The 26,120-nt window shown below is 47.2% G+C and overlaps 1 protein-coding gene across 4 annotated transcripts in view; it reads right to left on the bottom strand.

Annotated features, from left to right (window-relative positions):
• Positions 1–3,088: 3,088 nt before the first annotated feature.
• Positions 3,089–26,120, bottom strand: part of GNG2 (G protein subunit gamma 2) — a 97,190-nt gene continuing 74,158 nt past the window's right edge. For all 4 annotated transcript variants that reach the window (XM_005603468.4, XM_005603467.4, XM_005603469.4 and 1 more), the window contains one exon: positions 3,089–5,969. In XM_005603468.4, the coding sequence (XP_005603525.1) occupies positions 5,841–5,969 (129 nt within the window). In that variant the 3' untranslated portion in view covers positions 3,089–5,840. The remainder of the gene's footprint in view (positions 5,970–26,120) is intronic.

Genomic DNA, 26,120 nt, shown 5'->3' with positions numbered 1-26,120 from the left:
CTCTGTGCAGCGTGGCCCACGTTCCGTGCATGGAGCCCGCTGCTGGCCATTCTTAGGGCAGCGCCTCTGGCAAGCTCGCAGACCAGATCTTTCTCCTGTGCCTCTGCAGGGCCCACCTCTCTACAGGCCTTTGTCCTGTGCCTGTCCACTGGCAGTCACTGCCGAGCACTGGCTGTGCTCCCCCAGGCTATGCTGGGCACCAAGGAGGGTTGAAGAGGCGGGTTCAGCTGGAGTTCTCTCTCCCTAGGAGATTCCGTTTGCCCCTATACTAGATCTCATACGGTGAGCATCAATGCCGGTGCCACCTCCCCTGGCTGGCGAAGCACGCCTGCCCTCCTCCCCCAGCGTCCGTGTCCTAGGGCGGCTCATCGGGCTGGCGTTGACCATTACTGCGCCTCCTCCTCTGAAACACCGGCTCCGTGGAGGTGGGCCCGTGGCATCTGCCCAGCACCATCTCAAATGCAGTCAAGGACTAAAGACGAGACACCAGGAGTTGAGAGAGAGGTGTTCCCTGAAGTCCTTCGCAGACAGCATGGGACTCAGATGGGATGTGAGAAAGGAGCGTGATTTTGGTACTGGAGGATCCAGCAACGGCAAAGATGTAGAGCTGGGACTGAGCACGCTGTGCTCCCAGGAGGAACCAGAGGGAGTTTATGAAACGAGGCACGGCCAGCGGGGGCTTGACCCCAGGCCTGACTACAGCAGTGGAGGGAACAGGGGCGGAGGCAGCCCGGGGGCCAGAGCGCTCGGTTCCTGGGCATGGGGACCGGGGGTGCTTCAAGGAGGGCTGGTGGTTGGCTCCCATTGTTCTTCCTTGAGCCTTCAGTGTCTCCTCTTCCAGCGCGAGCACTTGGCTCTCCTGGGCACACTGTCCGGCCTGTGAGACACAGTGACCCCGCCTGTGCGCCGGGTCGGGGGTGGTGGGCACCAGCATCAGGTCCAGCCGCAGGAGCCTTAGGAGGTGCTGCAAAGACACAGCCGGGCATGGGGCTGGAGCTGTGGCCACCTCCCTGTGGCTGCCGCATGCTGAGCTGTGAGCCTGCAGCTGACGCCATGGGGAAGAGTCTGTCTGAGGGTAAGCCGGCCCAGGACAGCACAGCCCTGGGACGAGAGGGACACCGGCAACGTGTCTGAGCACCTGGATCCGGCTGAGCCCGGGCAGCTGGCACCTGTTTCTGGGTTCTTCAGCTGGCAGCTGGGATTCGTGAAGGATTACTGAGTCCTGGTTATTCCTGGTTAAGGAGGACGCAGGGTGAGTGGGTAGCAGAGAGTAGAGGCCCATGCCAGCCGTGTGGCAGCCGTGTGGCAGACCCGAGGCACCGAGAGTCTGACAGGGGCCGTGGGGCAGGGAGGGCAGGACGTGAGTGGAGGTGAGAAGGGACCGTCTCAACGTCGCCTCCCTCAAAGTTGCGTGAGCTGCGTCCAGGGACTGCTGACCTCCGTCTTCCCCGGGGCCCCCAACCTGCCCGATGCCATTGGTTTGACGACTGTGTAAACAAAAGAATCAGGGATTCCTGTCCCATTTGTGACCCACCAAGAGATTCAAGGACCTGCAAGGTCACACGGGGGCTCAGGGCCTCATCTCGTGCTGTCGCTCACATTCCACGCTCTGTGTGTGGCGGGGACCGAGGTCACCAGGCACCATCCTTGTCACCTTGGGGGTGCACCGCTGCCAGCTTCTCCTCCGATGGACGCGGAGAAACGGCAGGCGCTCTTCCTGAGGAGAGGCCAGGAGCCCGTGACCCCCTTCATAAAAATAAATCCTGCCTGTGCCTCCCGGTGCTAAAGAGAAGAGGAGGTAGATTTGGGTCAGAACCGAAGGGAAAGGGAGTCCCCTTGGCAGGTTATTTGCAGTTTGTGGATTGGAGCTGACCCAGCTCCAATTCCCACGTCATCATCGTGAGGCTAAAATGCAACCAGCTCATTAAGGAGCCAGAGCCGGAGGCTGTGCTCCCGCGGGACTCAGAGAACAGGAGCAGCGTCAACCCCACCTCCTGCTCAGCGTCTCGGTCAGGAGCTGCTCCATCCTCGCCCACGGGGGACGCTCACGCCTGGGCAGCCACGTCCCGCTGCTGCTGCTGAGAGCGAGTGTGTTCACACCGGGCTGTGCCTTTCCGTGGCGTTGTGGAAAGCCGCGTGTTGTAAGTGCTTAAATGAGTGGTCCTCGGGCGGCGGCACGCAACGGAGCGCATGTACTCCAGTGCCACTGCAGTAGTTCTGGGGTGGGGGCTGGTGCATCCCAGCAGATTCTGGAGCAGGTGGCCCATGGACCACAGTCTGAGGAACAGAGATGTACGTGGACAAATGCACAAGCTCCAGGGGCCCCTTCCTCGGAGGTTTAAGGCATGAGTCCCAGGAGGTCCAGTGCCTCCTTCTCTATGAACAGGGTCGCTGCCCGTGGCACATTCTGAGGGAGAGACAGAAGAGTTTCTTGATTCAGAATGTCTCTGAGGAACTGCTGAATCTAGAGTTCTAACCATTTATCTTCTCCAGTAGTCCCTTTTTTTTTTTTTTTTTTTTTGCTGAGGAAGATTGGCCCTGAGCTAACATGTGTTGCCAATCTTCCTCTGCTGGATGAGCAGTGTGTATGTCCACGCCCAGGATCTGAACCCGTGAACCCTGGGCTGCCAAAGTAGAGCGGACAAACTTAACCACTATGCCCGGGGCTGGCCCCTCCAGTAGCCCCTTTTAATCATGACCAGCTGGTGGAGGACAGCACTGTGTCTTCTTTTTATTTTTTGTAAAGGAAGAATCCCAGTGTGGTGCACCCACAGTGCTTCAGAGCTAAATGCAGCTCCCCTGTCCTCATGTCCAGCGGCTGGAGCCTGACTCCTCCCCTCCCCCATCCTCATCCCAAGCACTGGGCCTGAGATGTAGCGACCTAGGGACAAAGGTTTTTCAAGAGCCTCACGTAGGTCTTCCTTCCTTAGGGTCTCTACTAACAAAACCCCAAAGAAAATCCATGGATCCCTGTTGCCCAACCCAACATGTTATGTGTCATCATCCTTATTAACCACCCAAGTTCACCATGGAATCGACGGGCGAGATTGTCCACAGGCCTTTGCAATAAAATCGACTGCACGTGAAATGAATCTGAAAATTCCATTTATTAAAACGAACACATTGTCCTTGTCGGATGAAAATGTGCACATCACATTCAGGTTTTCCTGCTTTAACATTTCTGTGCTTCCCTCTCTTTGAAAGACACGCCCACAGATCTTATATAGGAAAAATGAACAATTTGGGGCTGGGAAAACATTAATGTATGTAATAATTCAGCATCGCCAGGAGCAGCTAAAGGCAATATTAAAAAAGAGAAAAAGTAGAAAACCCCCTGAACCAGTGTGCTCAATGTCTTGCGATTCCCTCTGTGGAAATGAGGACATGGACAAATGGTTTTCCCTCTTCTTTGGTAAGCAATCTCCCTCAAATGTTATCAGCAAAATGAGCCTCATTTCAAAGGACTTGTTTGCAATTTCTGACTTAAATTAAATAGTACTTGGTCTAAAGTTGAAAAAAGAAAGAAAGAAATCAGAGTCAATATTGAGGACAATGCAAGATTTTTTTCCCCCTAAATCTGAGGGTTATTGTTACTGTCTAATTCCATGGTAGATTTTCATTACTATTCAATACATTAAATACACAGATTAGGGCCGGGAATAATTAAGCTAAGTTTTCCGTTAGTTATCCTGGTAAAAAGGATTGTTGAGTTCCTGAAAGAATTAAAACTTTAGAGGTATAAGTAATAAAAAGATTGTTTTTCTCCTTAACAAGTAGAACTACCAGAAGCCAAAACTCGTACAAAGACTCTGGTGTTATAATTCCATCCTGTAGGACATGAAATTGGTGGGGATTATGAAAATCATCAGGTCTTAAAAAGAAAGACCTAAGAGGGCTCCTCTCCCAGCTGTTGTAGGTGACCGCATGTTCAACCGTATCTCGGCTCATTTTTAGAACGTGACACAGTTGTAGCTTATTCCACAGGGTCACTAAGCCAGTGGTGCAACATTCTAGCTTAACAAACATTCTGCCAGCGTGTTTCCCTCTGAATCCTTGTCAGTGGCAGCTGTGACAGAATTGCAGTGTCTGGGCAGTGTCTGGTGCAGAAGTGTGGCTGCACGAGATGCACCCACACATCTCTCCAACCACATGGCCCTCGCTTCTTTCCGCCCGGGCGGGAGCTTTAATTGGATGTATTTATTCTTTTACCGTTGTGCCCGTAAAAGGAGCTGAGGGAATGTTTATCAAGCCTGTTTCCTGGGCACGTTAAGTCTTTCTACCTTCTCTTTTCCTGCATCTCCATTCCTTTTTTTTTTTAACAGGAGGAAGAGAATGGAAAGAGAACAAAATTAGTTTGGAAATGGTCCTTTGGGGTTTCAAAGCCAACAAGGTGTAAGAGAAGCCCTCTTTTGCCTGGAATGACACAGAAAAAGGGATAAAGGCTTCCAGGCCTCCAGTCACTCATGGAGGCCGGAGCTGTGACGAAAAATCACTCCAGCATTGTCTCAAGGAGGAGACAGCTCTCGGCAAGGAAGGCGCAAACAAAGGCTGAGAGACTCCGATAAACAGGTGGGACAAAAACCGAGAGAAGGTTCTATTGAAAATGTGGCGAGTGAAGAATGAAGACCCCTCAGTGGCAGGGCCAGAGCCCGCCTGTGGAGCTGGGGGCCACCCCTGCCGGCAGGCGAACCACGGGCTCCTGAGAGGGGTCTTCTCGGGAGCCACGGCCTGATTTCTCCGATACTGGAGCAAAAGAGGGCCACGCTTTCCTGTCGAGAGGAGCAGAGAGAGCGTTCTTACAACCTCGAAGTCGTGCGATTCAGGGAAGGGAGCTTGCTCTGCTCTGACAAGCACCCCAGCTCATGGTATACCCTCGCCCTCCTGCTGGGCACCTGTGCTGCCCGATCCTGGATGGAACCACGTGCTCTGGAGTCTGGAAACACGTCAGGAGGCACTGACGCGCTGTCACGAGGACGTGTTCCGGCACTGCTAAGGCTCTGAAGGAATCTCAGTGGTCAAGACACTGGGCTTTTCCTCCCCAGCTTCTTTTCTCTCTCATTCCTTTTCCAAACTTCATGGTAAAACAGCAAAACCTCTGAATGGATGTAACACAGGGACATTTTCATGCAGTATTACCCAAATTGTCACACGGATATGAAAGCACCATCACAACACACGGTTCACTCTTACTTGCAGGGTCGAAGCTACTGTACAAACGTTAGGGACAGTGACAAGGACACAGACAGCTGGCGCTGGCTCTGCTGTTCCCACGAGGACAGAGCTTGGGGACATCTCGCTCGACACTTGGGGTGCTCATCCTGGGGTTCAGTCCCCCAGGCGAGTCCAGCCTTATCTCTGTGCTATTCTAACGGGGGAGGAGAAAGGAAAGAAAGACACAGGGACTAAACATCAACGCCATTGAATGGGCCGCGGCCACAGTGGATGACTCAGCTCATCCAGGTAACTCTAAAGGCGAGGTTCACCCCAAAAAGGTCACACGTATCTGAGCTCGGCACAGCTGTCTGCTTTAATTTTAATTTTTTAAATATGAAGCAGAAACATAAGGTTTGGGGAGGGATAGCAGAAAAGAAACGACACGGATTTTATCTTTACATGTTCCCTCCTCCAGGCAGCTCTGCGGACGCCAGCTCTCTTAACTCGGGACGCGGGTCAGCTTTCACTCTCACAAAGGGGACCGGTTCCTTAAACATGCAGGCCTGGAGTTGCCAGGATGGTTCTTCTCCCTCTCTAAATGCCGTGGACGAGAAAGGCGCCCACGGGGCTAAAAACTCTACACCAGTGTCCCGGGAGCCCTGCGCTCGTCACACCCCAGTGAGGACTTAAAGGATAGCGCAGAAAAACTTCTTCTCCCTAAACGGGTTCTCTGAAGCCGGAACGGGGGTCAGGAGGGGATCTTCCTTGGCATGTGCCTCACAGTAGGCCATCAGGTCTGCAGCTGCCTTGGACACCTGGAAAGGAAGAGAAAAGCACCGAAGCTTCAGACGGGGCATGGAGGCAGGTGCAGCCAGCCAGGGCCCAGGCTCGGGTGTCCAACGGCCCGTATCCAGATCCTTGCTCCCCACTTCCTGCCCGTGTCCAGATCCTTGCTCCCCACTTCCTGCCCGCATCCAGGTCCTGCTCCCCACTTCCTGCCCGTATCCAGATCCTTGCTCCCCACTTCCTGCCCGTGTCCAGGTCCTGCTCCCCACTTCCTGCCCGTGTCCAGGTCCTTGCTCCCCACTTCCTGCCCGTGTCCAGGTCCTTGCTCCCCACTTCCTGCCCGTGTCCCGGTCCTTGCTCCCCACTTTCTGCTTACTTGCTTACTAACCCCCTTATGCCTCTGTCTCCTCTTCTGCAGTGGAGGGAGCTGACGGTCTCGGCCTCACAGGGCTGTTGCAAGCAGGTCCGAGACTAGGCTGAGTGGCCGTGGCACTCAGGACACAGAACTGAAGGAGGCGGCAGTCAGGGTCACACAGCCCACCCGGCATCTGTCTCCTCATGTTCTGGGCCCCTCAGCGGTCACTTGCCTCACCCTGGTCCCAGCCCTGGCTGCAGAGATTAGGTGAGATAACCCACATCCCCATTGGTGCCTGGCACACGGGAAGCTCCCACACAGGCCATTTGCCTTCTGTCCTCGTGCCTCTGTTTCAGGACCTGTGCTGGGGAGCCTGACACTATGTCGACTTCCTTTGTAACCAACACATCAGGGGATGCTATACACACACACATACATGCATAGCTTTATATTTCATGTATTCAAATATCATTACACGTTGTATTATGATTTCTCGTATGTATTGCTTCAGCTGAGCATTGTGCCCTTTCAGGAGGCCCACGGGGAGGCTGGCCAGCGATTTCAGGGATGCTGCCGTTTCTCACGACATTTCTGTACCCCCTCGCTGGGAGTCACCTGGAGTGCCTCCCTTTGACCAGCCTCAGCGGTGGCCAATTTTCACCATTTGAGGGTGGATTTAATTTTGGGAAATGAACTAAAAATCATTTGTAACTACCTCTGGGGACTGGGTGGGTGATCTGCCTGGGGACTGCCATTTGGGGTCAGTCCTCACATGACACAGTGCCCTTGCCCTGGAGAGCTCTCCACAGACTTTTCAACATCACTGCACCACGACAGCCTCTCAGAGCGACTCCCGAAAGAGCACCTCGCTGTGAACGGGCCAGGTGTATGGTTGCTAAACAGACCTCCACCGTCCCCGCAGCGGGTCACACCCACCGCGCCGTCACGTCAGACTCGCTCCGGCCACTATGTGAGCAGAGGGATGGGGGCACTTGGGGGCAGAAGCTTCAGGGGCCGACGCACAGCTCTTTTCTCTCTGCCTCCTCGTCCAGCTGGAATAATTGACTGGGGCCACCTTAACTGATGCGGAGGATTTAACGAAAGCACCGTGGCCATGCTCTTGATTTGTTCCCTGCCCAGGACTGAGTTGATCAGAACTTTGTCACTTAATTTTATGGTTTACTGATTGGAAATGAGAATCAATTCTAATCCCACAAATCTTTGAATTCTTGGACTCTCTGTTCCTTAGCCACAGACCAGATAGTCACTATTCCAGACAGAGGCTGCAGTCTGCAGGGTCCCTGACGAAGGAGACATGGTGCGGAGGGGCAGCTAATCTGTGATGGGCACGCGGGGGAGTGAGGAGCATACCCTTGTTGTCATAAGACCATAAGAATGGGGGGAGGACCTTTTGTTACTGCAGCGAACCCGGGCTCCCTTGACCGATAGGAAGAGGTCTGGGGTTGGTTTGTTGGTCTCCTCTGTGTGCTTTAACAATTGCCACACACGAGGGGGTGTAAAACAAGACGTGCATTCTCTCACAGTCAGAGCCAGAGGCTAGATAGTCAGAACAAGGTGTGGGCAGGGCTGGCTGCTCCTGGAGGTTCTGAGGAGAACCCGCTCCACGCTTCTCAACTAGAGCCTGGAGCTGGCGGTCCTCGTGTCCCTGGGCTTGTGGATGCATCCCTCCGACCTCATGCCTCCTCCTCTTGGCCTATGTCCACATTTCCTGCCTACGCTCACTGGATTAGGGCCCGCCCTAATCTAGGATGACCTCATCGTCATTTGATTACATCTGCAAATTCCCTACTTCCAAATAGGATCACATTCTAAGGTTCCAGGTGGGCATGAATTTTAGGGGACACTACTAAACCCAGTATAGTATATTTGTGTAAAAGTCAGTCTCATTTTTTTTTGAATTGTAAATCATTTTTTATTTATCTTATATTTTTCCAGTTTTATTGCAATATAATTGACATATAACATCGTGTGAGTTTAAGGTATAAAACATAATGACTTGATATACTTCTATATTATGAAATGATTCCCACAGTAGGATTAGTTAACACCTCTGTCACTTCAATGACCTTTGTGTGTGTGATGAGAACGTTTAAGATCGACTCCTAGCAACTTTCAAGTATATCACACTGTGTTATGAACTACAGTCACATTGCTGTAGGTTAGATCGCCAGAATTTATGCAACTTATAACTGGAAGTTTGTCCCCTTTGACCAACATCTCCCCATATCCTCGCCCCCAGCCCCTGGCAACCACCATTCTAGTCTCTGTTTTCATGAGCTTGGCTTTTTTAGATTCCACACATAAATGGGATCATACAGTGTTTGCCTTTCTCTGTTTGACATATCTCACTTAGCATAATGCCTCCAAAGTCCATCCATGTTGTTGCAGATGACGAGACTTCTTTCTTTCTCACGGCTGAATAATATTCCATTGTGAATACAGACCACATCGTCTTTATCCATTCGTCCATAGACGGATGCTTAGGTTGTTTCCATGTCTTGGCTGTTGTGAATAATGCTGCAGTGAATATGGGGGTGCAGATATCTCTTCAAGATCTTGATTTCATTTCCTTTGGACCTATAGCCAGAAGTGGAATTGCTGGATTACACAGTAGTTCTATTTTTAATTTTTTGAGGAACTTCCACACTATTTTCTGTAGTGGCTGCACCAATTTATATTCCCATCAGCAGTGCATAAGGGTTCCCTTTTCTCCACATCCTCGCCAAGACTTATTTCTTATCTTTTTGGTAATAGTCATCCTAACAAGTGTGGAGCGATATCTCATTGAGGTTTTAGTTTTCATTTCCCTGATTAGTGATCTTGAGCATCTTTTCATGTATCTCCTGCTCATTTTTATGTCTTCTTTGGAAAAATGTCTATTTAGTTCCTCTCCCCATTTTTTAATGAATTGTTTGTTTTTGCTATTGAGTTGTATGACTTCTTTATATTTTTTGGATATTGACTCCTTATCAGCTATATAATTTGCAAATATTTTCTCCCATTTCACAGGTTGCCTTATCGTTTTGTTGTTTCCTTTGCTGTGCAGAGCTTTTTAGTTTGATGTAGTCCCATTTATTTATTTCTGCTTTTGTTGCATGTGCTTTGGTGTCATATCCAGGAAATCATTGCCAAGACCAGTGTCAAGGGGCTTACTGCCTATGTGTTCTTTTAGGAGTTTTACAGTTTCAGCTCTTACATTTAAGCCTTTGATCCATTTCAAGTTAATATTTGTGTGTGGTGTAAGATAGGGCTCCAATTTCATTCTTCCGCATGTGATGATTCAGTTTCCTCAACACTATTTATCGAAGAGACTATCCTTTCCCCATTGAGTATTCTGGCTCTCCGGTCAAACATTAGTTGACAGCATATGCTAAGGTTTATTTCTGGGCTCTTGATTGTGTTCCATTGTTTCATGTGTCTATTTTTATGCCATATTGTTTTGATTACTACTTTGTAATGTAGGTTGAAATTAGGAAATGTGATGCCTCCAGCTTTGTTCTTCTTTCTCAGGATTGCTTTGGCTCTTCAAGGTCTTTTGTGGTTCCATATGAATTTTATGATTGTTTTTACTATTTATGTGAAAAATGCCATTGGAATTTTGATAAGGATTGCACTGAATCTATAGATGGCTTTGGGTAGTATGGGCATTTTAACAATATTAATTCTTCTGACCTAGGAACAGAGGATATCTTTCCATTTCTTTATGTCTTCTTCAATTTCTTTCACCAAAGTCTTATAATTTTTAGTGTATAGATCTTTTACCTCCTTAGGTAAGTTTATTCCTAAGTATTTTATTTTTTATGATGCTGTTGTGAATGAGATCTTCTTCATTTCTTTTTCAGCAATTTCGTTGTTAGTATATAGAAACACAACTGATTTTTGTATGTTGATTTTGGTTCCTTCTACTTTACTGAATTTGTTGATTTGTTATAACATTTTTTTGGTGGTTTTAAAATTTTTAGGATTTTCTACCTATAAGATCACATCAGCTGCAAACAAAGACAATTTTACTTTGCCCTTTCTGATTTGGACACTTTTTATTTCCTTTTTTTGTCTGATCCCTCTGGCCAGGACTTCCAGGACTATGTTGAATAGGAGTGATGACAGTGGGCACCCTGTCTCGTTTCTGATCTTACATTGAAAGCTTTCAATCTTTCACCATTGAGTATGATGTTAGCTGTTGGCTTGTCATATATGACCTTTATTACGTTGAGGTACATTCCTTTCTATACCCAATTTGTTGAGAGGTTTTTCATGAGAGGATGTTGTATTTTGTTAAATGCTTTTTCTGCATCTATTGAGATGATCACACGATCTTTACCTTTCACTCTACGAACGTGAAGACACTAATGTAGAGGTTAGGTCTACTAACATCACGCCTATTGATTTGTGTCCACTGCACCGTGCTTGCATCCCGGGGATAACCTCACTTGATTGTGGTGTCTGATCATTTAACGTGAGCTAAATTCAGTTTGCTAATATTTTATTGAGAATTTTTGCATCTGTATTCATCAGGGATATTAGCCTGTAGTTTTCTTTTCTTGTAGTGTCCTTATGTGGCTTTGGTATCAGGGTAATGCTGGTCTTGCAAAATAAGTTTGGGAGTGTTCCCTCCTCTTCAAGTTTTTGGTAGAGTTCGAGAAGGATTGGCATTAATACTTTAAATGTTTCGTAAAATTCACAGGTGAAGCTGTGTGGTCCTGGAATTTTCTTTGTTGAGAGGTTTTTGATTACTGATCAATCTCCTTACTAGTAATTGATCTGTTCAGATTTTCTATTTCTTCATAATTCAGTCTTGGTAAGTTTTTATGTTTCTAGGAATTTATCCATTCCTTTTGGGTTATCCACTTTGTTGGCATATAATTGTTCATAGAAGTCTCTTATGACCCTTTGTATCTCTGTGGTATCAGTTGTGACATCTCTTCTTTCGCTTCTGATTTTACTTATTTGAGTCTTCTCTCTTTTTTTCTTAGTCAAGGCAAAGGTGTGTCAATTTTGCTTATCTTTGTAAAAGATCAGCTTAGTTTTGTTGATCTTTTCTATTGTTTTTCTGGTCTCTATTTCATTTGCTTTTGCTCTTATCTTTGTTATTTCCTTCGTTCTGCTAATTTTGTGCTTAATTTGTTATTTTCCTAGTTCCTTGAGGTATAAAGTTAGGTTGTTTGAGATCTTTCTGTTTTTTTGCTACCAGTGTTTATCACTGTAAACTTCCCTTTTAGAACTGCTCTTGCTGCATCCCGTAAGTTTTGGTATGTTGTGTTTCCTTTTTTTGTGTGTAGTTTGTTTCAAGATATTTTTTGATTTCACTTTTGATTTCCTCTTTGATCCACTGGCTGGTGCTCAGGAGTGCATTTTTTAATTTCCGCATATTTCTGAATTTTCCATTTTTCCTCCTGTTATTGATTTCTAGTTTTATACCATTTTGGTTGGAAAAGAGTCTTGGTATGATTTCAACCTTCTTAAATTTGCTAAGACTTGTTTTGTGACCCATCCGGGAGAGTGTTCTGTGTGCACTTGAGAAGAGTGTATGTTCTGTTGCTGTTGGCTGGAGTGCTCTATGCACGTGCATCAGGTCCATTTGGTCTAACGCGTGGTTCAAGTCTGATGTTTCCTCACTGATCTTCTGCCTGAGTGATCAATTCATTGTTGAAAGTGGGGTGTTGAAGTCCCCTGCTATTATTGTATTGTTGTCTATTTCTCCTTTCAGACATATTAGTGTTGCTTAACGTATTTAGGTGCTTAGATGTTGGGTGCACATGTATTTATGATTGTTATATGCTCTTGGTGGATTAACTCCATCGTTATATAAAGACCTTCTTTGTCTCTTGTTACAGTTTTTGGCTTAAAGTCTCACTCTTTCATAGGCATTACATTGCCTATAAAATACTTTTATTGTGTTCCTATATTGTTTCAGACATTGAGTTAAGTTTTCTCTTTCGATCTACATGATAATCTTGAGGCAACTACTCCTTTTATTGATGAAAACACAGCTCAGCACATTGCATGAATTGTTCAATGTCATACAGCAAAGCACACCGCAGGATAAAAACTTGAGCCCTAATGTTCTGCCATTAAGCCACAGCTGTCTCCATATAAACTACTCAAGTGCAGGGCTGGTTCCAAAGGTTGACTGAGATTCTCTGTGCGTCATTATGAAACGCTACTGTGACAGAACGAAAGGAGACAGCCTGTCCTTATCTCAGCTCCTCTAAATGAAAACAAAGGACAGACTTTCAGAATCTTGATTACTTTTTTGTTTGGTGCCTTTTATTTGTTTGAGCCATAGTCATTACTAAACCAAACAGGAGCTTAGCTGTAAGCAGCAGAGGCTGGACAGCAACAACATCTAAAACCCACTTGTTAAGAAGAGACCCAGCGCCATCTCTGCTCATTCGCAATGCTCCCACACAAATGTCTGGAAGGGATTTTCAAAATCTTTTTATGATACAGAAAGCACTATACTGGGGGAAATTTAATAGCTTAGAGTTGCCCATACCTTATAATTGAACCCTCGATTCTGAACAGTTTCCTTCTCAAAATATATTATGTGTTTTATCTTGTTTCCTCAACCAGATTACAATCGCCTGTGGCCGATGGTCCAACACAATGCCGGGATCCCAGCAGCAATTAGAATAATTGCTAATATTTCTCTGCCTGCCCTGGCCACGTGTCAGAACTGCGATAACCACTTTACACACACTATCTTATTTAATCCTTGTAACAACACTGTGGACCACAAGCTGTTATTATCCTCATCTTCACTACGTGAAGCTGAGGCTTCATTCCGTAAGCTTTTGCCCTGGGTCTCACAGCTCGTGAGTGGCCGAGTTGTGAGTCTCAGGCTTCCTGACTTAATCTTTATGAACGCTCTTCCTTTCTCACCCATAGTGCCATCCTTGTCCCTTCCTTACAATGAGTCACAGCAATAGCCTGCCTGGAGAATCTTGCCTTCTTGCTGCCGCTGTTGACATTGTGCTCACGGCTTCTCTTACATTTCACATCCTTAGGCCTAGCTCTTCCAGGAAGATTTCCCCAATAATTCCGGCAATTTCTCTATTTTCTGTCCTATTGATTCTGCCTCCAAAAATATCTCAGATTCGGCCCCTTGTTGTCACCTCCATTGCGACTACCCCAGTTCAAGCCTCCAGCTTCTTTCTCCGCGATTACTGACATGACCCATTAAATAAAAATTCCCCGGGGATTGCTACAGACTGAATGTTTGCGTCCGCCTCAAATTCACATGTGGACGCCCAGTTCCCAGCATGATGACGTGTGGAGCGGGGGCCTTTGGAGGCGAGTATGTCGTGAGGGTGGAGCCCTCATGAAGGGGATTTTGTTGTTGTTGATGGTGCTATCAAGTAAATTCTGATTCCTAGTGCCCCTGTGGACATCAGAGGGGAACCCTGTCTGGTCTCTTTGCTCCATCCTCTCGCCTTCCAGCGCTGTATCAGGCAATCATTCACTGCTGTTCATAGGCTTTTCACGGCCAGTCTTTTTCAGAAGTGGGTGGCCAGGTCCTTCTTCCTAGTCTGTCTTAGTCTGGAAGCTCCACTGAAACCTGTCGACCATGGATGGCCCTGCTGGTATTTGAAATGCTGGTGGCACAGCCTCCAGCTTCACAGTGACACAGAGACGCCACAGCGTGACAACTGGCAGACAAGGTGGTGTGGTTCCCTGAGCAGGACGTGAACCCAGGCTTCAGCAGAGAGAGCATCGAATCCTAACCACTAGACTACTAGGCCCCAGAGAGCTCCCTCGCCCCTTCCACCATCTGAAGACACAGCGAGAAGATGGCCTCCTATGACCAAGGATGACACCGCATCTGCCAGGGCCTTGATCCTGGACTTCCAGCCTCCAGAACTGTGAGAAATAAGTTTCTGTTGTTTATAAGCCACCTACTATATGATATTCCGTTATAGCCGTGCAAATGGACTAAGACAGTGTCCATGGATAGAATTCAGGGCATGGCCTGTGAACTTCAACGATAAAAACAATTACATCTTCATTTTCACTAATCTCAAATGGAAATTTAGCATTTCTTTCCATTATAGACACTGACAACACACCCAGTGGCATCAGCAGTTTCTGTGACTTAGTCACCAATAGAAATCAGATATTTTCTACCACATTACAGTTATTGCAGACATATCAGTGTTTCATTTATGTTCATTTGCTTTATAATTACAGACTTATTATTAGATTTTACATAATCACTTAATAAAGAAGTATGTATATAACTGTATCACAAATCTTTTTCTAAAAAATATTCTGAAGAACTACATTTCGGTATAGTTAGTTTCCTTTGCAGTTTAACAACATTACTCTGAGAAGGGGAGCATATGCTTCAGCAGACAGCCAAATGGATCTAGGCCACAAAATGTAAGAACCTCAGTTCCAAATGCCTTCCCGACGTTCACGACTGTGCCAGGAGTAGCGTTCTCTTGACTGCAGCTAGAAAGACGTTTCTAAAATATAAATTGGCTCATATCACTCCCCTACTTAAAACTTTCAACAGCTTCCCATTGTGCCTCGTAGAAGCGAAACATCATAGACCAGCCTGTGGGGCCCGCCCGCCTCTCTGACGTCACGTTGTGGCACCCCTCCCTCCCCACACAGTCTCCCCTAATTTTGTGAAAGCCCCACGTTCCTTTCTGCCTTGGAGCATCACACGTACAGTTCCCTGGGGCATTCTCCTCCTCGACAGGCTGGCTGCTTCTCTGCCTTCAGGAATCGGCTGGAATCTTGCCACTGGGCCGGGTCCTTACCGACTGCTCCACCCCATAATGACTTTCCTCCTTATTCTCTCTCAGAGCACTGCACTCTTTTCCTTCACAGAAGAACACTTACCACAATCTGTAATTACAACATTGCTTGTTTATGTGCTGTTTGAGGTTTCCCTTTAGGCCCCAGGTTCTCTGAAGGCAGGAATCCTTTCTGCTTTATTCACCACGGTATAGTCAGCACCCGGCACAGAGCAGACACTCAAATAAGCAGTTCTCAAACATAATCTTATTCAACAAATATTCCATTCAACTAATATTTAATGAGTGCCTCATATGCCAGGCACAGGCATGGAACAGTCAGGGGACAAGAGACACAAAGCTTCCTGTCCTGTGGAACTTATTTAGTATTCTAGACTTCCAATTCTGACTATGATGGAGGAACAGGGAGCAATTAAACCCTCCTGCTTTAACTTAAAAGCTGGAAAAAATGTACGAACAAATGGTTTTTAAATGTTAGACAGCAGGCAGCACAGGACAGTGACCCCTGAGAGAAGGGAGACAGGACGAGTCCCACGATTGCCCAGCTTACAGCTTGACGAGGGTTTCTAGGCCAGGGCACAGGGAGGGGACCCCCAAACGGAGTTGAGGAACCTCCACGAGTTGAGGAGAGAGTAGCAGAGAAGAAAGAGCTGCCCACATGCAGAGCAAGCGAGCTCTGAGGCCTCCAGAGGATTCCCTTTGAGTCTCAGCTGAATACTGCTCAGCACAGGTGAGGGAGAAAACTACCTGAGGCTGTGTACAGAACGTCAGAAAGGATCAGGAGAAACATCCCTGGAGATCACACGAGGCTGGAATATTGCCTCCACTGGCCACAGTAGAAAGACCTCATTACACATGGGGATTGAGGAGAGTCCTAAAAATGGTACGGCTTCAGCAGTGGTGCCAAATAGACTTAGTTAAAGGCTGCTGTGGACCTGCCTATCAAGGTTTAAAAGTAAGCCTCGAATAGATCAAAATGTTTCCAAGTAACTTAATTGCACCACAGAACAAAACCCCAAAAGATTTAAAGGAATATAAAAAAGTCCAGTATGCCACAAAATAAAATTCACAATGTCTAGAATACAATAAAAAAAAATCCAGGCATGCAAATAAGTAGGAAAAAATCTCTCCCATAATGAGAAGAAAAGTTAATCCAAAGAAAAAGACCCAAAATTGACAGAGAAGATAAAATTGGTAGACAAGGATGCTGTTAAATCAGCTATTATAAATATTGTCCATATAATCAAGAAGATAGAGGAAAGGAAAACACAAAGAAAAGAGGCATGGATGATATTAAAAAGACCCAAATCAAATCTTTGGAGATGAAAATGACATCAGATGGAATTAGCACCAGATTAGACACTGCAGAAGAAAAGATTAGTGAACTTGAAGGCAGCAATGGGACCTCTCTGAAGTGAAGCACAGAGAGAAAACAGACTGAAAGAGTGCCCGGAGCACAGCCGGGAGACAAGCTGCCTGACCGAATGTGCACACAACTGGGGTCTCTGGAGGAAAGCACAGGAAAGAGAGAATATTTAAAGACATGGTGGCTCAAAATTTCCAAATTTGATGAAAACCATAAACCCACAGGTTCAAGTAACTCCACAAGCCCCAAATGCAGAAACAAGAATCCACTACACCAACACACAGTGTGATCATGTTGCTGGAACAGTATTTGAGTGGGAGCATGGAGAGAACAGAACATGAAACATAATGGGTAGTTACAGAGAATGTTGGGCGGTAGCAAGTTTTATAAGAAAATGAGAAGTAGAGCAAGGATTGAGAGTGTGTGGGGGGAACAGGTCGCAATGGTTAGGCTTAATTGAGAAGGTAATCAGTCTTTGGGTAAAAACTTAGAGAATGAAGGTTACAGTAAGAGAAACGGGGAGCCACTGACATATTTTAAAGGCGCGCTCTGGATGCTACGTGGAGAACAGACCTCGACTACTGGAGACACTTTGACCCACGTGAGGAGTGACAGGGGCTCAGATCAGGGTAAGAGCAGCAGACGTGGTGTGAAGTGGTGTAATTCTGGATAGACAGCATTCAAACGTAGGATCATGAGGACTCTGACGGAGGGTGTGAATAAAAAAGAAGAATTCAGGATAATTTTACGTTTCTGCACTGAGCAAATGGAAAGATGGAGTTGCCATCATCTCAGCTGGTGAAGGCTGCAGGAAGTAAAGCTTTTTGGGGCAAGATCAGGAGTTCAGTTTTAGTCAGGTTGACACTGAAACGTCTGTTGGTGAGAGGTACAGTGCTGGAGTTGGGGAGCGAGATCTAGACTGAGCTATAAATCTGGGAATTGAGGCCACACAGATGGTACGTGAAGCCTGGGGAGCTAGCAAGATCACGAAGAGAGTACCTTCAGACGGAGAAGAGAGGAACAGGACTGAACCCTGGAATCTCCAATGCTGAAGCTGGGGAGCCTAAGAGGGAACAGCGAAGGAAATCCAGGAGCAGCCTGAGGGAGTGAGGAGTGCTGAGTGCTGAGAGAAGAAAGTGCTTCAAGGAGCAAGGAATCATCGGCCATGTCAAACGCCACGATAGGTCAGTAAGGTGAACACCAGAACTGACCATCAGATGTAGCCATCTGGAGTCCCGGTGACCCTGACCAGAGAAGCTGCAGTCGAGTGGGTTTAGGAGCAAATCCGCCTCCTGTCCTTCATGAACAATTCCATCTTAAAGGCATTGGTGGGAGGCTTCCACACCAGGCCAGGGGCCCACAGCTGGACGTCAGAGCTGGAGCAGGGTGAGGCCTGGTGAGGAGCCCAGGGGCCCAGGGGCATGTGGAGGCACCCATGTCAGGAGGAAAGGTTGTGCAATGGGAGCGAGGTTCCCTATGGGGCGCGGACCGGAAAAGGATGAGAGTGGCCAGGTTTTTCCCTGTCACTGAGGGGAGTTACACACGCAGAAAGTGGAGAGCTGGGAGGAAGGCTGTGGTGTCAGACAGGCTCTGGTCGTGTCAGAGGGAACTCAGGTTACATCCACACGTGTATACAGATGAGACATGCAGACGTGAAAGAGTGTGTGCGTGCGCGCATCTGTGTATTCTCCAGCTCTGCCCACTGAGAGGACCTGGGAGCCACAACACTTCAGCAATGAGCACTTGGCACCCAGATCTTGATTCCTAAATACCATTCTCGAAGGAACTAGTGCTCTTTGGAGAAAAGGATGACTCCAGGCCCAGGGAAATGTCAAGAGGACCCTAGAGTATCTTTTTGTGCCGAAAACTAGGGAAGTACTCAAAGAATGAGGGAGACATGTCACAAAGACACAGTAGCCAGTCTTTTAGTCTAGGCTAATTTATACACAAAAAAATCAATGTTATAGTAGCAGACTGTAGCTAATACAATAAAAGAGGAAACCACAAGTCCATCTCAATATAATTAAATTTAAAAAATGGAATGTTTCAATGTGAATGGGATCGTTACATAGCCTCAAGTTCGCTCCTCCAAACTCCAAATATTTGTCAGCTACAAAGGGAAAAAGAACAGCTTTACATGGAGAAACCTGGAAGATACCACCCTAATCAAGTAACCAAAGTTAATATCCCCAGTGAGAGACAACTTGAAATCAAGCGCCACTGACAGAACGCAGGAGACGAATACCCCATCCGTTCTGATATTAATGCCAAAGTTTTGTTGCCTGAATTAAATCATAAATAAATATCAGACAAACTCTAATTGAGTGACATTCTATAAGATAAATGACCCGTAATCTTTAAAAATGTCAGTGTCATGAAAATCAAAGTAGTCTGAGGAGTTAGGCAACCCATGATTCTGGGCAGGTCCTTTGGCTAAAAGGGAAACTTTTGGGATGACCTGCAATCCTTCAGTGGGGCCTGAGGACTAGAAGGCAGAAATGTACGGATGTTAATTTCCTGATTCTGATTACGGAGAGGGATGTTTTCCTTGTAGAAAATACACACTAAAGTATCTGGAGGTGATGGGGCATCTGTTGACAACTTATTCTCAAATGGTTCAGGGAAAAACAAAATTCTTTGCACTGTACTTGAAACTCTTCTATGCCTTTGAGATTATTTCCAGAGTAAAAATAATTTTTCAAAATAAAAAGAAATTAGAGACAGTGAATATAGACAACTTTTTCAAGGAGTTATGCTGCAAACCAGCACAAACAAGTGAGGCAATTGATGGAAGAGGAAGTGGGGATTCAAGAGAAAAAATTTACCTTTTATTTAAGACGGAGAAACAACACCATGTCTATATGCTGATGGAAATGATGAAATAGGGACCAAAGTGACGATTCAGGATGGGCAGGTGGTGGGGTGAACTGCCACAGCGTGTCCTTGATTAGGAGGATGAGGGCTGATGCACGAGTGAAGGAATTTCTTTTGATGAGAGCAAGGATCATCCCAGATTGACAAGTGCTGAAACCCAGCTATCCAGCAACATCACAAACTAGACTGGGGCTGAAAGGTGGGGAGACAGGGGAGGGAACTCTAGACAGTCCCAGTAAAGGCCACCGGACTGTGATTTTAGGCTCTGAAAAAATAGGAACTTACTCCAGGTAGATGTCCTGACAGATGTGAGAAGAAGAGCCTATTCACCACGGTACTCCCTTCACTGTGGTGCCCACAACACCGTGATGCCCACATCACTGTGGTGCACTCATCACCATGACACCTGCATCACCATGATGCCCACATCACCATGGCACCTGCGTCACCATGATGCCCACATCACCATGGTGCCCCCATCACCGTGGCACCTGCATCACCATGATGCCCACATCACCATGGTGCCCCCATCACCGTGGCACCTGCATCACCATGATGCTCACATCACCATGGTGCCCCCATCACCGTGGCACCTGCATCACCATGATGCCCACATCACCATGGCACCTGCGTCACCATGATGCCCACATCACCATGGTGCCCCCATCACCATGGCACCTGCGTCACCATGATGCCCACATCACCATGGTGCCCCCATCACCATGGCACCTGCATCACCATGATGCCCACATCACCATGGTGCCCCCATCACCGTGGCACCTGCATCACCATGATGCTCACATCACCATGGTGCCCCCATCACCATGGCACCTGCGTCACCATGATGCCCACATCACCATGGTGCCCCCAATATCATGGCACCTGCGTCATCATGATGCCCACATCACCGTGGTGCCCACATCGCCATGGTGCCCTGCAACACCATGGCACCTGCGTCACCATGATGCCCACATCACTATGGTGCCCTGCATTGCCATGGCACCTGCATCACCATGATGCCCGCATCACCGTGGTGTCATATCACTGCTGATGCCAAAGTGAGTCTAAAGGATCTTCCACTGTGGTTGTGAAGACCACCCAGGATCCAACTTTGATTGTGCTATTAGAGAGAGCATAACTATGTGGATAAATATCCACTATTTTTTATTTGTAAAATAATGTGTGAAGACTCTAAGTGGTCTCCCCCTCCCTGCCCCTCCAAGGAGATATTAAACTGATGGGACATATCAATAGGATTTTTTAAAAAAGGAAATAGAATAACTAATTTTCAGAACAGCAGTCATCAGAAAAAGTAGATTATATTCAATTCACTCTATTTAATAAAAAAATAAATAAATTCAAAATTGTCGTCCAAAATAGTTACATTTTTGAGAGGGGAGACCCCCACCTGGCCTGAAAAGGATATTCAGGAAAATTCATTTCCCAGGAATATCAAATTATCACAGTTTAACAGTGTTCCTTCTGTACCTCTGAGGTACAATGCATAAGGCTAAGCATTTACTTGGTGCTTTTCAAATATTTATTGAATTTTTAAAAATTATATAAACTCTCATAAAAATAAAGTTTTATGCTCAATTATTAATGTATGCTTAAGTTCAATTAAAAAATTTTGGCTTTATTTTCAGCAAATCAAATGAATTAGGACTGGCCCCCTTTGAACACAGCCCCTCCTTCTGTGAGTTTTGACATACTATGCCAATTTCATTATTCCTGAAAATACTTCCAATTGGCCTATAAAGAAGATTGACTCTCATTCTTCCTAACAAACCGACCTCAAGCATTTTAGGGAAGAAATGTTAAAACCGTCAGTTTGAATGCTGGAATAATGCTTGAAAAGTCCCACCCCCAGGACATATGTCCCCTCCCTGGAACCAGCACCATGTCTCCCTGGCCCGTTTCTCACGCAGCTTTCCCTGAAGTTCAGCTCCAATCTGTTACGAGTCAATTGTCAGAGAGATGATTTAATCATTAGAAATGTGCATATTTGGTTCAATTATTACACATATTTGTCAGTTATGAAAATCAGTCTGTTCTCTTTATGTTGTTTTAAAAAGAAGGTATATTATAAATTCTGGCTACTGATAGTCATACACACGACAGGAAACACTTTACTTATCTTAAAATGATCAATTCTGTCTTTTTTATATTTCTTTGAATTTTCTCCTATTATCACAGTTTTATTTGGCCAATTACCTTCATTCTCAGAATTTCCCAAACCATAAACGTAATTGGAAACATCACGAAGAATATAGTTCCTGATGTCTTGCTATGTGACCCTCTCAGCACCTGAACCTACAGCTGTCCACTAGAGGAAGCGTTTCCTGAACCCCCGTGCAGCTCAGGACCACGAGGCGGCTGGGAAGGAGAGGGCGTGGTCTTGGACTTTGAGGACTGTGTAGTCTGGTTGGAAAAGTTTACCTAATGAAGGTGAAATTAGTTAGTAAACATGGTCAGAATGGAAGCAAGTCGTAGACAAGTGGGGACGTGAGCCAACCCCTGAGAGAGGAGTAAGATGTGGATAGTGTCTCAGTCCGTTCGGGCTGCTATAACAAAATACCAAGGACAGGGAGCTTATGAACAGTACAAATGCACTTCTCACTGTTCTGGAGGTGGGCAAGTCCAAGATCGAGGGGCTGACCAACTTGGCGTCTGGTGAGGGCCCACTTCCTGGGCCACAGAGGGCCATCTTCTCCCTGTGTCCTCACGTGGTGGAGCAGGCGAGGAGCTCCCTGGGGTTTCCCATAAAAGCACTAAAGCACTGATCGTGCTCACCACCTAATCACCCCCCAAGGCCCACCTCCACATACTATCACCAGGGGGTTAGAATTTCAACTTACGGATTGTGGGGGGACACAAACATTCGGTCTGTAGAAGATAGAAAAAGGCTTGGGGAAGGGTGCTCTCAGGGAGGACCCAGGCTAACCAGAGGCAGGAATTGCACAGCATACTCTTGGGATGGGAAGGAGAGCCAGTGGGAAAGAGAAATGAGAAATAAGCTTGGCATTTCCACTTGGGCTCAACCGCTGGAGTGGCTGTTAGTAAGGACGCGATCATTTCACCCACGCTCCTGGCTCCAGCCTCCTTCTGCTCTAACAGCTACGTCGTTCTCTAGGATGCTTACCATGCATTCTGTCAAAGAGCACCTCTCTGGCTTATGATTCTCACCCCTCTGACTCTCTGTCCCCTTTGCACCCACATGGATGAGTTCATTCCCGGGAGCCATGTTTGTGCAGCGGTTCAATTCTAGTGTCAGTCGACTGAGGCTGTGGATGGCTTGTTCTTGCTAGAACAGAGATGCCACCCTAGGAATACGGAATTGAGACTGATAAAAACGGCAAGCAATAGGATATATTGGAGTTTATAAGGAAGCCATTTGGTGTAAAGCTGATTTAGCCTGACCTTATTTTTTTTCCCAAAAGGGCCTGACATGGTGGCTGTTGAGCATGCATTGTATATCTGCTTTAAGAATTTGCTCTGTCCCAAAGGCAAGAACAAATGGCCTAAAGATAAAGGTGCAGCTTCCCCCACATTGACATTTCCTAAAGGATAAGCATCTCTTCCTAGGCTGGGAACTGATTGCTGCACTCACCTGTGACCACCCAGCTCGAGACAACAGACCTGCTGCCACCCTGCTGTGTCCACCAGGACAGCAGACCTACTACCTGCTGTGTCCATCAACCTCTGTGCCAACAGAGCAGCCTTGTAACTGTTGTAAAAGGGACATTTCAATCATGTGTGATGCATGTTCCTGAGGGTGTATAACCACTGTGTGCACCCCACTTCTTTGGTGCCTTTCCTTCCTTGGGGAAGGAAGGCCCTGGGCTATATGGTCCTCACGTTTGGCTCACCCCAATTTTGATCTATAGATTGGTGATTGATTATCTGCATCAACAAGACAAAAAGGGATTGAGCCAATCTATCTCATTCTTCATGGAACAGGAACTCTGACACGTGATCCTGGAGCCATGTTGTGTCTGCCATACGGAACCGGCAGCTGAGACATCTGTTCTTCCCAGGAAGAGGAAGGGGCAGCCACACAGAGAGGAGCAGAGCTGTGCAATGAGCCCTCGCTGCTCCCAAGGGCTGTCTGCTCTCACCTCCACTGCTTACCCAGCCGTGCTCCTGCTCTTGGATTCTAAGACACCTGCCTCTTTACAGTCAGTCTCCTCTTCCTGCTTGAGCCAGTTCCTATTACTGGAAACCCTAAGAGTCCTAACATAGTGATGAGTAGACAGGTTTGCTGAAGTCCTGCTGTCCTTTCCTTTGAAACACGCTCTTCCAACGTGCGCCCCAGGGACAAGCCTTCCCTCACTGGTCTTTGCTGACACCAGGGTGAGTATGTTGGTGCTCCACGCACCTGAGTGTTGCAGGCTCCACAAGCCCGCTGGCCCCTCCCCGACACCCTTCCCAGCTTCCTTAGATTTCTCTTCACTTTGTGTCCTTGAATGGAATGCTAGCAAAGAGACACCGGGAGGCTGGGAGTATAATTTAAATATGCCTGAGGCTTAGGAACAGATACTGGGCTCATTAGCCCAAACCTCCCAGGGTCTGTGAAGCAAGGGGCTGGGAAACGAGATCATCTATTCAGACCCTATTGAGGTGGAACATCTATTCAGGCCCTATTGAGGTGGGACATCTATTCACACCCTATTGAGGTGGGACTCCTCTGTGCAGCCTGAGTTGTTCTGGAGGCCGCACGAGGGATAAGGCCACCCCCTGCTTCCAGGACCTCGACACTCCAGTACCAGCTGTGCCCCCTCCCCTGTTCCCTGTGGCCTCGGCGGGATGAACACAAAGCCACCGCTGCAGAAACGACAGCTTGAAGAGGTCACTACTCTGACCAGAAAGTCACAACCTGGAATCTTCAGAGGGAAGCCCCTTCCTGCCGACGGGACTGAGCATGGAAAGTCGGTGGAGCGGCATGAAGCTCAGAAGCCTTGCAGGGACTCGTAAGGAGATAACCAAGCCCCAAACCCTCTAGCTGACACCTGTCAACGCAGCCACCGGTTTGCCCAACAATTAAACTAAAAATGATCTGACGCCCCAGCACAGCATGCCCGCCTGGCTCCGATGTGCAGACAGCACTGGAACAGACTGTGGCTGGACTTCCAGTGACGCGAGGTCCAAGGATGTCAGGAGGGATGCTGAGGCTGGAGTGTGAGGACTGGCGCTTGGCTGATGGGTTAAGGCCTCATCTCTCTGTAACAGCCATTTACTCTACCTCTTTGGAAGGAGCGTGCAAAGGGAGTAAGGTGTGGTGTTGGCTTCTTTCTGATGATATCTGGTAATTATGCTTCTCGCGTATCTTATTTGCATCACTGATGGATCTTGTTCACATTTTTTTGGAACCCTTACTAGACCAGGAGGTGCTGGAGGGCAAGAATCATGTCTTCATCTTTGTCCATCTCTCTATCTCAAGGACCTGACAAGGCCTGGCAATTTAGAAAGCTCTCAATAAAATATTTACTAAAGAAATGAATAAATGAACAACTGAAAAAACAGCTACAACCCAACCCCATGAGGAGGACCTGGGAAAGCTTCTGAAAGGACGTGAGGGTTGGTCTGAGTCTTCAAGGCGTCGTCGGAGTTGGTGAACCAGGAAAGTGGAGAGAGGAGACTGAATGTTCCAGGCATTTGAAATTCCCATCAAGGGAATTAAAAATGGTTCAATATGGCATGGGGCGAGAGGAAGAGGATGAAGCTGAAAAGAGGCGCAGGGCCAGAAGGACCTCACGCATTCGGCTACAGAGTTTGAATTTTGTGTTAGAGGTGGTGGGAATCATGAGAAGATTTTCAGTGAGGGAGGAACATGAAGTTTTCCTATAGAAAGCTTTTGGGCAGCAACATGGATGGTAACTGATGGCGGGGATGGAGACGGGGTTGAGATGGGACTTCAGAGATCAGCCCAGAGCCCTCCAGTCGCTGATTCAGAGAAGGGCCGAGAAAGGTCTGACCTGTGGCTGGAAAGGCCTGTGTCTGTCCTCTTCCCCCCACCACCGCCAACACCTCACATCCTCCCTCAGGAGCTGGGCGCGGGGAGGCTGAGTTGCAACAGAAAATGCTACCACAAGAGTGCGTCACAAACACTTTGATCTTAGTTGGGCCCCCCGGAGAGGGAAAGTGGCATTTTCCAGAAGGTCCATGGGCAGAACCTTCTTCGACACCAAACCAGAACTGAGTGACTCTCTGATGCTACGTCTTCGGGCCACCCCACTTCTCTCAGCAGTTACTGTGCCCATCTGCCTTTTTCAGCAAGGGAATAAAAAAGAAGAGGCAAAGGGAAAAGGGAACAAAGGAGAAGAGGAAGGTGATAAAGCAGCGAGGCAGATGGCGAGGACCTTTGTTCGTCTCATTCGTGAACAAGGAAGAAGTAAAGCTGTAGCCAGAAGAGCAGGAGCCCCGTCACCAGGACTCAGATCTCACACAGGCGATTCAGGGCAGGTGGAGAAATGTCCATGGATATTTGCTCAGCTTATTTATGGACAAGGACCAGCTCTCCCTTCACTCTCCAGCACGTACCTGACGGGAGTTAGAGGGAACAAGTCCCTCCCCCAGGATCACGGTTCTCCACGTTGGCTATGCATCAAATTAACTGACAATTAAGGAAAAATCTGATGCCTGGCCCGTTCCCCGAGAGTCTCACTTAGTTGATCTAGGATGTGCTTTGGAACTGGTCCTTCTGTAGAATGTCTTGGGTGATTTGAATGTACAGATGGGCTGAGAACCATGCTTTAGACCAGGGGTCAGCAAAGCTTTTCTCTCAAAGGCCAGAGAGTGAACA

The sequence above is a fragment of the Equus caballus genome, chromosome 1 (genome assembly GCF_041296265.1).
Source record: "Equus caballus isolate H_3958 breed thoroughbred chromosome 1, TB-T2T, whole genome shotgun sequence".
NCBI classification, from domain to species: domain Eukaryota; kingdom Metazoa; phylum Chordata; class Mammalia; order Perissodactyla; family Equidae; genus Equus; species Equus caballus.
This window is presented reverse-complemented; position numbering and strand designations above follow the sequence as displayed.